We start from the raw sequence: 16,755 nt of genomic DNA, 5'->3' as shown, positions 1-16,755 counted from the left end.
AAAGCGAGAAGGAGAGAGGGGGAGGGAGGGAGAGAGAGAGAGACGGGCGGGAGAGAGAGGGGGTGGGAGAAAGAGAGAGGGGGGGGGAGTGGGTGCACCTCCACCTCCACCTCCAGGCTGCAGACACTTGGACGTTGATGTGGAGATGCAGCAACGACAGACCGGCGGCACGAGCCCCCGTTTTATTGTGCACCACGCCGCCGTCCACGTGCGGACAGTCCGTCTGATATGAGCTCGGACTGCGAAAGTTACTCCAGCATTGAGAACGTGATCGTGGAGCGCTTCACGTGTCCGAAAGCGGACAGTGGCGCCACGGCACTTTTCTGCTGCGGCTTCAGCGACTTGAAGTACTGCTGCGATGACCCCAACAGCTTCTTCCCCTACGAGTACGGATACATGTGGTGGCTGAGGTAGGCGACGCGACTCAATGCAATTGTATGCTCTTTTAGGGTCAACTTCTCATGCAGTATACTGATCTTGTATTATTATTATTAATAATATTATTTTATTAATAATAATAATAATAATAATAATAATAATAATAACAACAAAAACAAACAAAATAATAGAGGATTGTGTTCAAGGCTTAAAAAAACATGCTTGTGTGTGTTAACAAACCAATAATCAGCTGTTTGTTAGTGGTGAGTGTTCAGGAAAACCTGTTGATGGTATTTTGCCACCTGTTCCTGTTGGACTCCACTTAGCAGAATTTGCTGTGATAAGATACTAGACTGATGATGAAGACATTTGATTAAACAGATAACTATTGGTATTTGTTAATGCACATCTTAAGCAGTTAATGATTGGGGACAATGTTGCCTCTCATTCAGTTAAAAATTAAGAACTTATGATACATTCCAACTTTTTCTGTAGATAATCCAATCTGTTTATAAGGACCGTTTCTTCAGAGATTCAACTGAAAAATGTTAATGATGAGGATGTCATTTGTCAGTGCACAGCAACCAACATGCGTGGAAAGATTTCGTGGATATCAGTAAACCTGGGTAAATAAAACTAAATCTGTGTGCATGGTTAGATAAAACAAACGAGGTGATTTTGGAATAAGGGCGAACTGAGTCATAAGACCCTTTTACACTGCCTTTTTGTTGCATGAGTATCACTCCTTTTTTCCCCATCGTCATTGTAAATGGTACTGAGACGGAAAGGGGTGACAGAATGTTTTGCCTCTGAGACACCAACGGCAGTCGTCGCAGAGCCGCAACAGACGGTGCCGAGGCGAGCTGGCCTCTTTGTGAACGAAACGAGCTGGCAAGCCGGGACAGACGGTGACGTTTTGAACCTGTGTTACCGGAGAATTTAACGAGCTCAGAACCGATCCGAAGGAGATAAAATGCCAGTTGTTGCTCGCACGAGGCCGCCATTGTACGCAGCAACAGGTTTATGATGCACAGCAACTTCAGAGTCGTGTAAATATGCGAAACGAGCAAACGTTCACCTTTCATTGTTGTTTTGATGCACTTGATATGTCGCGGCCTCTCTGGTTCCGCAAAGCCGGGATGCTTTGTAGACGGAGACACGTTGTGGCGTTACGCCGCAAAGCAAAGGTGCAATCGCAGCATATTTTTGACTCTCCTTTCTGTGATTATGCCGGAGTCTTCTGTATAACAAGGTCTATAGAAAGTTCATATTAGGTACAAACATCACACTGTAATGTGAAATCACAGTATTCAATAATATTTGATACTAAAATATGATGAACAACTCAGGTAGCTTCTAGCAACTAATCTCTGTTGGAATTCAATTGCATGAAATTAGCTTGCTTTGCATAATTGTGCATTATGGGTAAATAGAATTCCATTTAAACACTTAAGGGCTACACTTCAGGCTGCCTCGCTTTTCAACATTTTCATTCAATCCGGAATGGCACTTCCCAGCAAACATTTTGACGTCTATTTGACGTCTAATCAACGTCGGTCAGGCAGGTCGATTCGACGTCTGAAATGAAAGTTTTTCTGACGTCGGATTTCGACGGCATCAATTCACGTCGTTTCAACGTCGTTTTGACGACATATCAACGGCTCACAGAGCAGGCTACTTCAATCTATGTCATTATTACGTCATATAGACGACTTTTTAACGTCTCTACGTGACGTCTATTTGATGTCTAATTAACGTCGGTCAGGCAGCTCGATTCGACGTCTACCAGAGGTGCTGAAATTAAAAGTTTTTCTGACGCCGTTCTCATGACCGACGTCATTTCGACGGCATATCAACCTTTGTCAAAATACACATGTAATGTATTGCATTTAAAAATGTTTACCTAAATCTAGTTTCAACTAGTGCCTACATAACTGGCATTACCACATCCATACATTCTATGACAAGCACAGCTCTTGTGCTGTATCCATGTGCAATTCTTAATGCTCTAATCTACAACTATTTAAATTAACTTATCAATTTTAGCAAAAAAATCCTTAAAATGCAGAGGTCAAAAAGTCCAATAGACAACACCAGCAAATTTCACATTTGCAAACTTAAAATATCACAGGAATGGTGAACCTGGTCAAAACTTTCATAGTAAATAAACTCACCTGTGATAAAGTAAAAAATACTCGAGTAATGTTCACCCATACTGTAAAATACAAGTAGTACATGGACTAATCTCAGGTAAAAAAAGAAAAAAAGACAGCATTCAGGACCAGATATATGTAACGAGTTATCTATGTATTGAATAATTGAATAAAAAACGAACATGTATATTGGAACAAATGTTTTATTGACTTCCTTTGTATTGCAGTCCTGTGGGGGTCTGCCCCTTGCCCCCACTCCTTGCTGGGGCATGTTTAAGGTGGTTCTGAATCACACTCTCTATTTCTGCATCTGTGGCCTTTGAACTCCATCTCTTCACAGCAGCTGGAGAGAGGGCATAAGAAAAAAATTGACATTTTTACAGAGCGCCTATTCAGATGTTAAATGCACTTTATAGATGGCAAGAACAAATTATAGAGCGAAAACCTTCTGCGCATGCTCCGTCTCTCCGTCCCGTTTTTTGCTGTATGTCAAGCGACACCTATAGGCCTGGCATATGAACTACAGCGTTTTAGGTGGATCCGAGATGCAAATATTCTTGAAACAATGCCGAGGAAGACGGAGAAAAAACAACGTTTTCGCCCGTCTGGACGGCCCCTTAAAGTGTTATGGTTCTGTAACGATGCTAAACCGAGAGTTGCACAGATGTTCGGCTCGGTTTAGCATCGAGCACCTCACGTAGCCTGTGAGCTAACTCAGGGCTAGTTTCACACGGCAGCTAACTTGGCTGCTAGCCGCCGCTCGGTTACGGATAAAAGCAACAAAAAAACAGCTATCTGTAACAATACACGATGCAGCAACAAAATCAAAACTCTAACATGCAACTGATGAACGTATAATGTCTTACCAAACACGGTTTCATTTTAAATTACAGTACTTTTAGTAACTCACCTTTCACAGGTGTCTGTGTCTCCTCCTCGTCAACTGTCGCTGCAAAGTTCTTCTTGCGCATGCATAGGAAACCGCTAGGTGCGCTAACTACGCGAGGAAAAATAGTTCCTAGATGGATGCTAGAATCACAAACATTTTAGCCCACATTGCCAATATGATACTACATTATTTTCTTAAATTCACGAATATATTTCCATTATTTCGAATAGTTTTTAACATTCGTGCGTTGATATGTCGTTGAAACAACGTCTAAATGACGTTGGTCATTTCAGCCCCTCAGGTAGACGTCAGATCAACCTACCTGCCCGACGTTAATCAGACGTCCCGACATGATTGGATATCTGCATCTCGACACAGCAGTAGATAGAGGAAATCATTCTTGACAGTGTTTTTTCAGTTAAATATGTTTTCTTTGAGATCGTATTCCCCCTAATGTTATCATGTCGAAAAACAGTCGAATTAAAGTCACGTCGTGACGCGACGTCGATTGGACGTCTTCATCTAGACGCAGGTTGAGAAAACGTTTTTTGGCAGTGTTTATTCAGTTAAACCGCTCTAAAATGCATATTTAATTAGGTCATATTTGCCATGATATTATTTTATGATGTTGAAAAACAGTCGAATTAAAGTCACGACGTGACGCGACGTCGATTCATCTAGACGCAGGTCGAGAAAATGTTTGCTGGGTTGTTGTCTGTGAGAATAGGCATCGGGAGATTTAATCATGCAGCATCGTCATTTCCATAAAATCCTAAATTCAGCCATGTTTTGTATTGACTTATGGTTTGACTGGTGTCACAAGAACAAATGTACATAAACTGGGACCATAAAGGAAAATATGGTATTTTCTGTGATGATTTGGTCACAGGAATTACATGAAACGTTCCCTACACCAAGAGCTACTGTGTGTATATATATATATATATATATATATATATATATATATATATATATCACTGTAACGAATTGCTGTAAATTTACGGCGGATTTACAACAGTATCCTACTGTATTTTATAATAATTGTAAAATACTGTTAAATGTTCATCCCTCGCATGTAAATTAACAGTTAATGCTCAGTTAAAAATAAGAACATGTAATTTAACAGCATGAAACAGTATTTTCAGTCACGGAGACATGTGCCCTCCTCAAGTCCAGTCCATGAGTTCAACAGAGCAGGTAAAGTAAAGTTATGCTTTTCTCCCAAAATTGATAGTGTCCAGTGTTGTTTTATCAGCATGATTATTTCATGATATAACTGTTGACATTTCAGATGTTTCATTAGGTCTGTTTCATGAGTTCAGGTTGCTAAAAAAGGGCTAAGAAGCAAGCTCTGTAGCTAGCTTGAGCTCAATTAGCCATGGTCATTAGCCAGTTGTTGTGAGCAGTTAAAAAACCTTCTTTTTAGTAAACTCTGTGTACACAAACAATGTTCTCAACTCGTGTTCATGTGTAGAGACCCTGGTGATACTACGAGCAAAGTCTGATTTTTATTCAAGTGAGAGGTCTGTGTCCTCAGCTTATCCTACTACTTTTCTTCAGTTAGCACACACAGATGAACAGTGATAATTGCATGTTGTTGCTGAATGTGTTTCTGATCTGCTCTAAGCACTAGACAAGACATTAGTAAAATACAAGAAAAGTCAAGCTGTGTGTTTATTGTAGGACTTTTGGATGTTGACTTGCTGTCGGGATGAATGTGGTAGGGCTGGGTATTTGAGAAGCCCTGCATACTTTGTTTTTAAATTGGTGCAAAAATAGCAGATTTTATAACACACTGACATATACTGTAAAATAACCACAATCCAGAGTTATCCTACTGTCATGTACTGTAATCCAATATACGGTAATATACTATTAAATAAATAATGGTAGATGTGCTTTAAAATTACCATAACCCAGTTATCCTACTGTCATGTTCTGTAATCCAACGGTATTATACTGTTCGATAAAAATTACAGTAGATGCGCTGTAAAACAACCACAACACCCACCGTTATTTTACGTTCATATACTGTACTCCAAAAAACGTAAATTAAATTACTGGCGTCCGTGCTGCCAGTACATTTACTGTTATTTTACAGTGAAATTTGTTACAGTGTAATAATGTACTTTACATCATAGTGTCTCATTAGCGGTCTGTGACAGTGACAGGGTCCAAGATCAAGACACTTGTAAACTGTGACATACTGCAGTATAATGTAATTAAGACACAACAGTCTTACACGTATTTATTTCCAACAAGGCGCAAGAGTCAGGTTTTGCAGATGCCAAGCTGTACAGGGATACAATAAAAAATGTTTCACTTCAGTTTTATGCAAAGGATACTTAACTGGTTTTACATAGAAGATGGTCAGTTTGACACAAAAAAAAGTAATTTTGCATGCATGAATGAACACTGGGCAGCATGTAATGAGAAAAATCACAGAAATTAATATTGAAATATGTTTGTTTTTTTTAATAAATGCGTTGTCTAACGTTAGCAAATCTCGCCCTCTTCGCACTGAACCCGCATAAAGGAATGCTTTTTTCACATATACATATATATAACAATAAAGTTTTCTGAATCACAATCTCACTCAGAATTGGCAGACAGCAGAGATAACCACTCCTAACCATTTAAGAAGCAAAATGTTGTTAAACTCTACAATAAAACTAAGGACAACATCAGAAAAATGATAGTGGAGAAAAGATTGCCCTGACCACATGGCTGGAAATCACTAGCCACGGAGGCATATTATGTGACAGTACATCTTATAGACGAGGACTATCTGAAATCTTCAAGACTATCTTCAAAACGAAAGCCACATCGTGGGAAAAACATTGCAGAGTGTCGCCAGTCAGTTCTCTCCATCACCTCATACAACGCGGTTAATTACATTAACTCCGTAGAGAGGCACCTTGAACAAGCTCCGGTAGCAGCGGTCATCATGGAGAAGAAACTCAATCATCACGAGTTGAGTGCCAGCAAGTGGACCCTTATGGAGCAGGTGAGTCATAGAAATTAGAATAACCTGGTGACATTAGCCTTAAGTTAGATTATTTCATTAATAACACAGGAGAGGGCATTGCTAACGTTATACAGTTTATCTAGCGGTAACATGAACTTGTTAGCAATTAGCCAGCTAGCCATGAAGTTATTCTAATTCGTATTGGTTTTTTCGTAGGTGAGAGCAGTGCTTAAGCATTTTTTTAGTGGCTGATTTCCAAGAGCATCAGCGGTTCTCCCCCAAAAGTATGCGCTTTTGTGAGTCATTTGGAATGAGACCAACAGCAGGAGGTACATGATAAGGTAAAAGCAGAGCTGACATGATTATGGAGGAAGAAGACGAGGAGAGTGCAGTCATGGCAACGGCCACTCTCCCCACCCCACTACCCACCGAAAGGGTGGGTACCCTCAAACCCTCAAACCATTGTCCGGTGGAGGGGCTACTTGAGCATCCCAGGGAGCTCAGTTACAGCAGAAAGGGTTTTCTCTTCTAGTCAATAAACGCTCTGCCTAGATCCAGAAAATGGATCGCCTTGTTTTGTCGCCCAAAAACCTTTAAGACCAGATCTTGCCAATGTTGTTTAAACTCTTGATTATTAATGTTCATGCAGTTGGTGGAGACAGAGCAGACACACACACACACACACACACACACACACACACACACACACACACACACACACACACACTCATGTGTTTAAATTTCAAAGGAATAGTAAATGTGAAACCAGGGTATGTTTGTCTTGGTTGGAATCTAATGTTGTCTAATTAATGATGCCGTCTGAGCTGTCCATGTTTTTTAGATTTAAAAAGTCCATTAAAGTTGACTATTTGACATTATTCATTTTGTGTGTAAGCTTAATTATTACTGAGCGAGGAAGCTGTCACCTGTTGTGGTAATCTATCACCCTCTAACACCCTCTAGTGGACAGGAAGTAACAACCACATTACCGATAATGGCATTGGCAATGTATAACTGTGTAGTGTAGTAAATAATAGACTGAATTTGAGCATTACAAAATTGAATATAATTTGAATATTGAAAAAATTGAATGAAATTCAAATATGATTATAGAGGGAAATTAACAGCTTCAGTTAGTTTCAGTTGTCCAGCTAAATACATTTGTTTCATCCATAGAAAAGAGTCACAAACCAGGTATAGCCAAGAAATAAGGTAATGTACAGTAGACTATAGGGCAGGTCGATTTTTTTTAATAAAATAAATGTATTCCCATGAAATTACAACTTCATTCTTTTCTCTCAAAATACATAATCTAAAAATGACAACTTCTCAGAGAACCGATATGTGGGAAATGTATTGAATGTGCAGAAAGTTTAATTCATTCAAAAACAACTTACATTTACATTTAGGGCATTTAGCAGATGCTTTTATGCTCTCTGTCTCTTTTTGCACCGTTAACAAAGGGATTTTACGAGTTAATTGGTGCATCACAACAGCATTCTTAGTGAAATAGTAACTTTTTCCACATCTGAGATGATGTAGTCAGCATACAGACCAGCAGCTCCCAGCAGCGTCCAGCAACAACGAGGGACACTGCCAGCAAAACCGACCACCCCCCACAGCAGAGTCCTTGAATGAGGGACTCTGCCAGCCGAGCCGACCCCCCACAGCGGAGTCCTTGAATGAGAAAGGCTGCCCCCCCCCCCCCCCCCCCCCCCCCCACACACACACACACACACAGCAGAGTCCTTGAATGAGGGGCCGACCCCTAGCTTATTTTTGCCCCCCACCTGTCCCTTTTCCACCAACGCGAACCTAGAGGACTCTTCAGTCTCCTTTCCGAAGTACAGGTTCGTAGCCTGATATTTAACCTACTTTAGAACAAGCAGCCATTTAGTAGTTGTGCAGATAATGTAACAAGGATGCGTGTTTCTATGATGTCATATCATGGGTTTCTTTCCTACATACAAATCTGGCTACTGTGTCCTCCAATGACTTTGGTGTTGGCCAGGGCCGGCCCGTGGCATAGGCCGTATAGGCAAATGCTAAGGGCGCCGTCCATCGGGGGGCGCCACGCCAGTGCCACAAATGGTAAAAAAAAACAAAAAAACAACAAAAAAAAAGTTGGTACAAGAAATAATCCCACGTTAATTAAAATGCAAAGCAAAGCGTATTTAATAGAAATAATATTTGTTACAACATTACAACCCCCCCCTCCCATGCACGGTGCGCCCCCTCCCTCCCCATAGCCTATCATGATTCTTTTTGGACGTCATCACCACATCAAAAAATCAACACAAGATGTCAAAACGGCCAAAACTGTCCGGTGCCCAGGGAAGAAAAAAAAGAAAAGAAGAGGAGGAGAAACGAGAAAAAGACAGAGGTAACGTTACATGAAATTATTTGTCTGTTACAGATAGACACCTGGCTTTTTAGCATTAGGATAACGTTACATGATTCGCTAATTGCTAATCAATAAATAGCTAACGTTAGTTGACTGTTTTAACGTCAGTTAATATTGTGGAGGGGGCTAAGTTGTTATGGAAAGTAATAATGTAACGTTAGGTAATTACAGTACTCCCACCTTACATTCCTCAGGGACATTTGTATTAGATCTTTTAAGCAGGTGTTTACATTTTTATTGCCTTCTGGTTAGCTAACGTTTGCCCTGCTGGTAATAGTCACTTTTCCACCCCTTTATATATTATAGTTGTAAGCCTAGTTGTTAAAGTGCACATCATTAATGTTAATTAAGCAATATCACATGAGAGAGAATGCTGTTTTGAATATGAGCACTGCTGTGATTCGGTCAAAGATAATCATAAATAACATAACATTCTCATATATATTACTGCTACTTTGCATTCTGCTATTCAGCATTTCACTGTAATGATGACAATAAATTGGATCTAATCTAATTTGCATATCAGTTAACATCATACCTCTTTGGTTTTTCATTTATATTATATCATTTCATTTTATTCCTGGAATCATGTTTTTATTATTAGACTGTAATACTCAATGGAGTCACATACTCCTCTCTTCAGATGCGCTGTTGAAGTTTCTAAATCCCACCCCTGGGCCATCTACCACATCTACCACTGCTGCCTCCACCTCAGCAGCACAACCCAGCCATGATGCAGCAGAATCAAGCGGGCTTCCTGTTGCCCCCACCTTTAATATCTTGTTTTGTGCAGTGCCTTATTTATATTGTATTTTTAATTTATTTTATGCAACTTGTTGACACGTTTTATTTTGTGTTTAGTTAGATTTAAGGCTATTTATGAATGTATATAAAAATTATTGTATTTCATATATTCATTTTATTTTTTGTATTCATTTATTTATTCATAATTTTTTATCTTGTTAACTATTCTGATTGTGAATTTGCTTTCTTTAAGTAAAAAAAAGGTCAAAGATAAAGCTATTCGGTTTCTTGTGAGTATATACACTACACTGCCGATGCAAGGGGGGCGCCACCTAAAATCTTGCCTAGGGCTCCAGATTGGTTAGGGCCGGGCCTGGTGTTGGCACAGCCATGGCTTACTATGCAGCAGACCTGCCCTGTTTCACATCCACCCTGATAAGGAGATCATCAAAGATAGCTCCGCTGGACCTGGATCCAGAGGATGACAAGGAAGAAGAGGATACTATTGGCTCAGATGTAGAGTGAGTTATCCTCCAACCGGAAGATTGGTGGTTCAAATCCCAGCTCCTCCAGTCCACATGCCGATCTGTCCTTGTCTCCAAAGGCTGTGACATTTAGTCCAACAATTACAAACAAACCCATAAACCTGTACAATTTCAGGAAACACACATTAAAAGCAAACATAAACATGTGAAAATAGAAATAATTTATATATATCGTTGAACATGTATAATAAATAGAATAAATGGTAAAAATTACTTTCAGTACACACGGATAAAAGTAATCTTTTATGCTACTGCAAAGGTTATGTTGATGAGTTGATGGACCTCATCTTTGATAAAGTGTTTCTGGACCCAGAACCAAACACGATGACATCTTCAAGATCCCCATCCCTGAGGACTTCAGTGCAGTCTGAGCAGCCGGACAAAGAGGAGGTCATTAAAAAGTATGTGTCATGGTTCAATCGAGTGGTGGTCTGAACCCCACGTAGTTGCCTTGGAAACTCTACAGATGTGCAGTACCACACAGGCTGGAACGACGACCCAGACCCTCTGCCCAAGGAAGCAGCAGCTCACAAAGCTCCTATATACCTTTAATGATGGTAACGCATGAACAAGATAATCAGTCACATTTTCCTCACGGAGACATTTATCTGTGCCTCAGAACCTTTATAAATGGATTCAGTGAATCCTTCTCTTTTTTTTGCATCACACAAATTGTGTTATTGTGACCAAACTGTAAACTGCCGATTGATATGACAATAAATACTTTACAGTCTTTGTAAAATGTGTCTGCTGCATTACATCTTCCAAAGAGGTATTCATTTTCATAAACACCATAAACAAACAACTTACTGCTGTGAATCACCAAAAGTAAGTAGCATTAGCCACCTAGCCATGGTTAGACAACATGTCGACACACGTCGAGAAAATATTTTAATTAACAATGGAAATAATTGTTAATTGCAGCCCTAACACAAACATCCATTTGGACTCAAGGACCAACTGATTGGAATGTGGTGCTCAAAGGTAACTGTGATTTCACAAAACTCATTTGTGGCCATAATGCAGGAATGTATATGTTAATTATGATAAATACACAGATGTCCAATAGGATGAAAATGATGTAATTTTAGACTAATTGATGCAGCTACAACTTGACTGGATAGCGGAGGCATGCAATATTGAGGTGGTAAATCTAGTCAGATCAGAGGCATTAAGTGTTAGATGCTCAAAATGTCCTCAGGGACAAACCCCAGATGAATAACATCAAAGCTGACGAAGTAATGAGAATGTTCTTTTGATAAAAGAAACACACCGTAGCAATGTTTATCAACCAGCGTCCATATTTTAAATCCAATTCATGAACTGATCTTGTCTGATCTGCTGCCCTGTCTGTTGACCAGCATGCTGAATGAATAATAGTCCTGCTGTGTCTTTGTTCTCTGTTTAATAGTCTTGGAGCTCTTGTGGGTCTGTCTGTAGCAGCTGTGGTCCTGCTTGCCTTCATTGTCACTCTGTGTGTGCTCTGCTATCTGTTCATCACTACCAAACCCAGAGGTCTGGACAATGGACTGCCGCTCCGAGCAACAGGTACTGACTGCACCTCCGGCTCTCTGTGGTGAGCATTCTGCCAACACGTTCCTCATAAACACAGCTATGTAGCAGAAACCTCTTGACTTGATGTATTAATGGCTGACCCAAAAGGCAGGTAACCAGTCTATCACAGGGCTGACATGTAGAGACAGACAGGTAACCAGTCTATCACAGGGCTGACATGTAGAGACAGACAGGTAACCAGTCTATCACAGGGCTGACATGTAGAGACAGACAGGTAACCAGTCTATCATAGGGCTGACATGTAGAGACAGACAGGTAACCAGTCTATCACATGGATGACATGTAGAGACAGACAGGTAACCAGTCAATTATATAGATGCTTTGACTTTGAACGCATTGGCGTACCAGAAAGATCCTGCCTGCTTCTTTCAGACCTCTGTTGAAAGCCATGCCCCCCAGAACACGCACTGCCTTACTGAGAAGTACAACACGAAAGATCGCTGGAACGAGGAGCACAACAGCGCTAGCTATGTTCTGCATAACCTGTTCTAAATTGTTTGAATAAAAGTCTTTAAAATGGCCTGAAGAAAATAATTGGATGTGCTTCTGACACTCCTGCCCCCACCACAGAGGACTTTTTTTTAAACTTTGATATGTCTTTAATGTACATACACCTATCGGTATGTTACGATGATTTCAAGCAATATGACAGAAAGTGTTGCCTTTAAACGATGAAGTGAGGACATTTTGGACTGAAGTGCTTTAAACTAGCATTATCTCTGCTGGCCATCAGGGGGCGACTCCTCTGGTTGCAAAACCAATTCTGATTGGATGGAAGTCGATGAAAAAATGACCCTACTTCTCACTTGATTTATTACTGTGTAAACATTGTAAACATGAGTTTATTGTCTCAATCTCTAGTTTCAAGTCTTCTTCAATCCAGCATGATGTTCATTTAGTAAATTAAGTAAATTAATTAAGGCTTTAGTGAACCAAAGTCCTGAAGATCCCCCATTTAAAGATGTCCAAGCTGACCTGTTTTGTTTCAGTTTGGCAATGTCTACTTCTTCTGTTTAGTGGCAGATTACAGCCACGTGTAGCCTGTAGCACCAGTTTCTGACCATGAACTATGTTGTAGTCGAGAATCTGCTGTCGACAGGGCGATCAAACTATGGTGAATATAACCCAACCCAACTGTTTGGTCTCTTTGGATCTTCACACGCAAGTCTCTAAGTGAATTTTCTGTCTTCTAGACTCTACATCGAATCCACAAGGACCAGGACCGAGCCATTCCGGTGCCCCAGCTGGTCCTCAAGGCCTCAGGAAATACTTCCTGAGGGGCAAGCTGGACTGTGACAACCAGCCCCCGGACCCTGACCGCCTTTTCCAGCATTGTTTCATGGCGACAGTGACATCTATCAACGTCGAAGGTCCTACATAGAGCTCTGGACATTTGACTGTGAAGACCAGGGGTTCTCAAACTTTTTGTAATATAATCGTGAAACAGATTAAGCACATTTCACCCGCTGCTGGCAGTATGAGTTCTTGGGCCCTAGTTTCGTGGCGCAGCGCAGGGCGGCGCATCTGACGTCAGATCAAAGGCAGATGGCACGCGTAACGGAAACTCAGCCTCTCGGACCAAAACATCTCCCTCTCTCTCTCCTGTTTTTTATAATATCGGCATTGTTATTATTATGATACGCGCGCACAGCGCGTGATGCGCGTGGTGGGAGCGGCGGCGCTGCTTCTGTCATCGGGTTGTCAAGTGACGGATCTTGCACTGAACCTCCCCTAACGCATTAAAGGAGAGGAGAGGAGCTCATTTGATTGGTGAAGATCTGAATCGGCTGTATTAATCCCAGTCCACGCCTCGTCTCCTCCTCGTCTCCCACTCACGCCTTCTTCTCCTCCCTCTTTTCCACTTGCGCGGGTGGGAGTGACGGGAGGAGTGCCTGCGCGTGCCTGCGCGGTGCAAGAAACTTGCAAAGTCCAGGCGGACACACCCCGTCGGTGTTGAGTGACCAAATACGAAGTCTTCTGGGCTTTCTCTGAAGTTGTGGCCAGGTTCACCATCCGTGGTCGCTGATGAGTGTATTCCTCGCTCTTTCTACTGAAAAGTTATTCAGTTTTGCCCTTAAATTCCGGGTTCTTTGTAATCAGATGTGGCTTTAGCTTGGCTGACTGCATGCCTTTGTTCGCTAGCACCTGAAGACATGACGCATTTTGGTCTCATGTCCCTTTATTTTCAATAAAACCAAACTCGTTATAACTGTCATTATAGTTTCTCAATTTGGCCTCAGCATCAGTTGACGATGTGGACTGACCCAAATATGTCTCCATGGTCACCAGCTAGCTAGCAGGCTAAAAGGCCTCAGCCAAGCAAAGCAGCAGCGGGAGTGAAGTGTGATTGATGGATTGACATGATGTGTCACAATCATATCAGAGTTTCTATTGACCCAAAGTTAACGTGGGTGGGAGTAATGGACACAATATGCCTGTTTTAGTGGTGCAAATGGTCCCCATCTGTAGATATGCATTATTTAAAGGTACAATATGTAAGAAATCTAAAGCAACTGGCTGTAAAATCATCCTAATATGTCATAGAGACTCAGGAATAATGATCATATAACATACTGAACTCACCAACAACAACAGTACAGCCAAAATATTCACATTTAAAAAGATCTTTTGCGGACCGCAAATCATGTTTATGTTTTGAAAACATGTTTTGGCACGTGGCGCCACCCACCGGCGTCTACAAATCATTGCAGTCAGTAGAGTCTCGGTAGAGTCCCAGTTTCGACTGAGCCACAATGGCGGAGGCAGCAAAACCCAAAAGAGCTCTAGGAAGCAGGAGAGACTTACGCATTACGCTAATCATAACTCTACACTATGTTAATTAATCGCTGTTGTTAGCAGGCTCCATGAGCTGGACACCGACTCACGGAGCGGCTCCCAGGATCAACAGCTAAGTGGCGGCTGCGAAGAGGCGGAGGCTCCGCTTTTATGTCTGCGTCATAACGCTTTTGGTGTGTGTTTAAAACAGTAGGTTTACTTCAAAACGCGAGCGTCAGACGCTGTCAGAGCGTTTATGAACAGTGTTTCAGAGCTCCCCCTAAATGTCTCAAAATGGGCTTTCAGGTAATTTCGCGGCATAACAGCGCCTTCCGGGTAAAAAAGACGTAGCCTACGGCAAAATCTGGAATGAAAAATGGCACTGTTATTTAATCCCCGAATCCCATTCATTAACACAATATCAGTTAACGAGTCGTTTTCCGTTTCTCCGTTTTTAAAACGAATAACGGGATACAAGTCATTTTTCCGTTTTAAAACGGAATCTTTTATTTTGAAGCGAAAAATGGGAAACGACTCGTTATCCTTTTTGCGATTGTTGACTTCAAAATGAAAGTCGGATGTCCGCAACGTAGCCTAGACGGACCGTTTATCTACTTAATCATTAGGCGCATGCATTTGCCTCGCAAAACCAGGCATTCTGGGATAAAAACGTCACAAATTTTTTTTTAAAAGTCTGTGAAGTGCACCTGTGTCCGACTTGACGTGGTGGGAACTTGACGTGTTTATGACGAGTTCGGGCGGATCCTCTCAAGTCTCGTGCATGCATAGGCGCAAATGCATGCGATCCGAAACGCAGCCAGTGTTTTGAATTTGAGTGTCGTACCGTTTTTGGCCACATTCTTACATATGGCGCCTTTAATGATACAACACAATTTTGTAATTTATAGTTTATTATTTTGCAGACCCCCTGGCTATGGGTCGCGGATCCCCAGGGGTTCCCGGACACCACATTGAGAACCTCTGATGTAGACCATTGTCGCAACAAAGGTTGCTCAATGGCGGCCCTCAGAAACATTTTGTGCAGCCCCCTGAACGTGACATGAAATGCAATCATTATATTTTAATTATCGGTGGTCCATTTCAAGACTTTTCACAGCATTTAAAAGACTATTCGGCTCGACAAGCATCTCTCAGGTTTGGAATGAAAACTGCCAATCAATATCAGGTTAATGTTTGCATGGCAACTAGTGGCAGCACATTTAATTTAATCTGGAAGAGAGACCCATTATGAAAAAAAGACTATTGTTGGGGAGAGAATGAGGTGTCAGCTCTTAGCTTGTCAGACCTTGGGGAAAATATAAACTGATGAATTCGGTGCTCAAGGAATTGTAATGTTAAACGCTGTTAAGAGACCAAATCAAATCCTACGAGAATTTGATGAGTGAAACTTTCAACAGGACTGCGGTCGGGTGTCCGACAATATACAGTATATCCTGAATGGTATGCTACCTCCCTAAATTGGTCATCAATAGGGAGGCACTGTTTTTCAGTAGTTACATTTCAGTACTTGGTGATACTGAGTCCCGATATGAATACTTCATAATACCATTACAGTTCTCACAACAACTTTGAAAACATTATTTTCATCATTGCAGTGACTAATTAGCTAACTAAATGGTGATGAACACACAGCTCATTTCCTATAAATTCTTCACAATATAAGCCCCCCAGTTATGTTGTTATGTTAATGCTTTTATTTTCCGTTTGATGAATTGTCAACATGCTGCGCACATCTCTCTGAGATACAAAATCAATGCGAGCCAGGCCATCTGGGAAGGATGTCTGGCCGATGGGATCCTATTGCTCTGATCTCGGAGAGGACAGACCTGACAGTTAACGCTTTGCATGATTGGATGACAAAAGTCCTTGTTAAACAGTGACGAGACAAGTGTAACCACGGCTGTAGATTAAGTTTGTCCCACATGCATTTCCAACACCAGACTCGATTCAGCTGCTTCACAACCGTCTAATTTCATATGTCCACTGGAAGTGTTTTAGAAGTGGAGCATCTCTGGGCACCCTATAATTCAACAGCCATAATTACAGTGTAGTTGCCAACAATAGGAATGGCAACATCGGTCGATCGGTCTACCAGCCTGGTCCAGACTGAAATCTCTCAACTCTAATGATTCCTCTCACAGCAACAAAACTATTTGACAGACACTGTGCAATTAATTAAGTATGTGCTTTTTTTTTAACAATATAGATCACATCCCTGGTCATATTGTGCATCAATTTAACAATATATGTGAGGGGGGAAAGGTAATTAAATCATTTTCTTTATATTTTATATCAAAATGTAT

General features: G+C 41.2%; 1 protein-coding gene across 1 annotated transcript; it reads left to right on the top strand.

Moving 5' to 3' along the window:
- The first annotated feature begins 203 nt into the window (after positions 1 to 203).
- Positions 204 to 13,061, top strand: LOC311014639 (protein shisa-like-2A). The gene is made up of 3 exons (XM_084011358.1): positions 204 to 410; positions 11,493 to 11,629; positions 12,850 to 13,061. Exons 1-3 carry the CDS (start codon positions 229 to 231, stop codon positions 13,035 to 13,037), a joined length of 507 nt encoding a protein of 168 aa, XP_083867484.1. The 5' UTR covers positions 204 to 228; the 3' UTR covers positions 13,038 to 13,061.
- The last annotated feature ends 3,694 nt before the right edge of the window (positions 13,062 to 16,755 follow it).

Source organism: Eutrigla gurnardus, assembly GCF_963514095.1.
Source record: "Eutrigla gurnardus genome assembly, chromosome: 6".
NCBI lineage: Eukaryota > Metazoa > Chordata > Actinopteri > Perciformes > Triglidae > Eutrigla > Eutrigla gurnardus.
The sequence above is the reverse complement of the archived record's forward strand: the minus strand, read 5'-3'. Positions and strand labels throughout refer to the sequence as shown.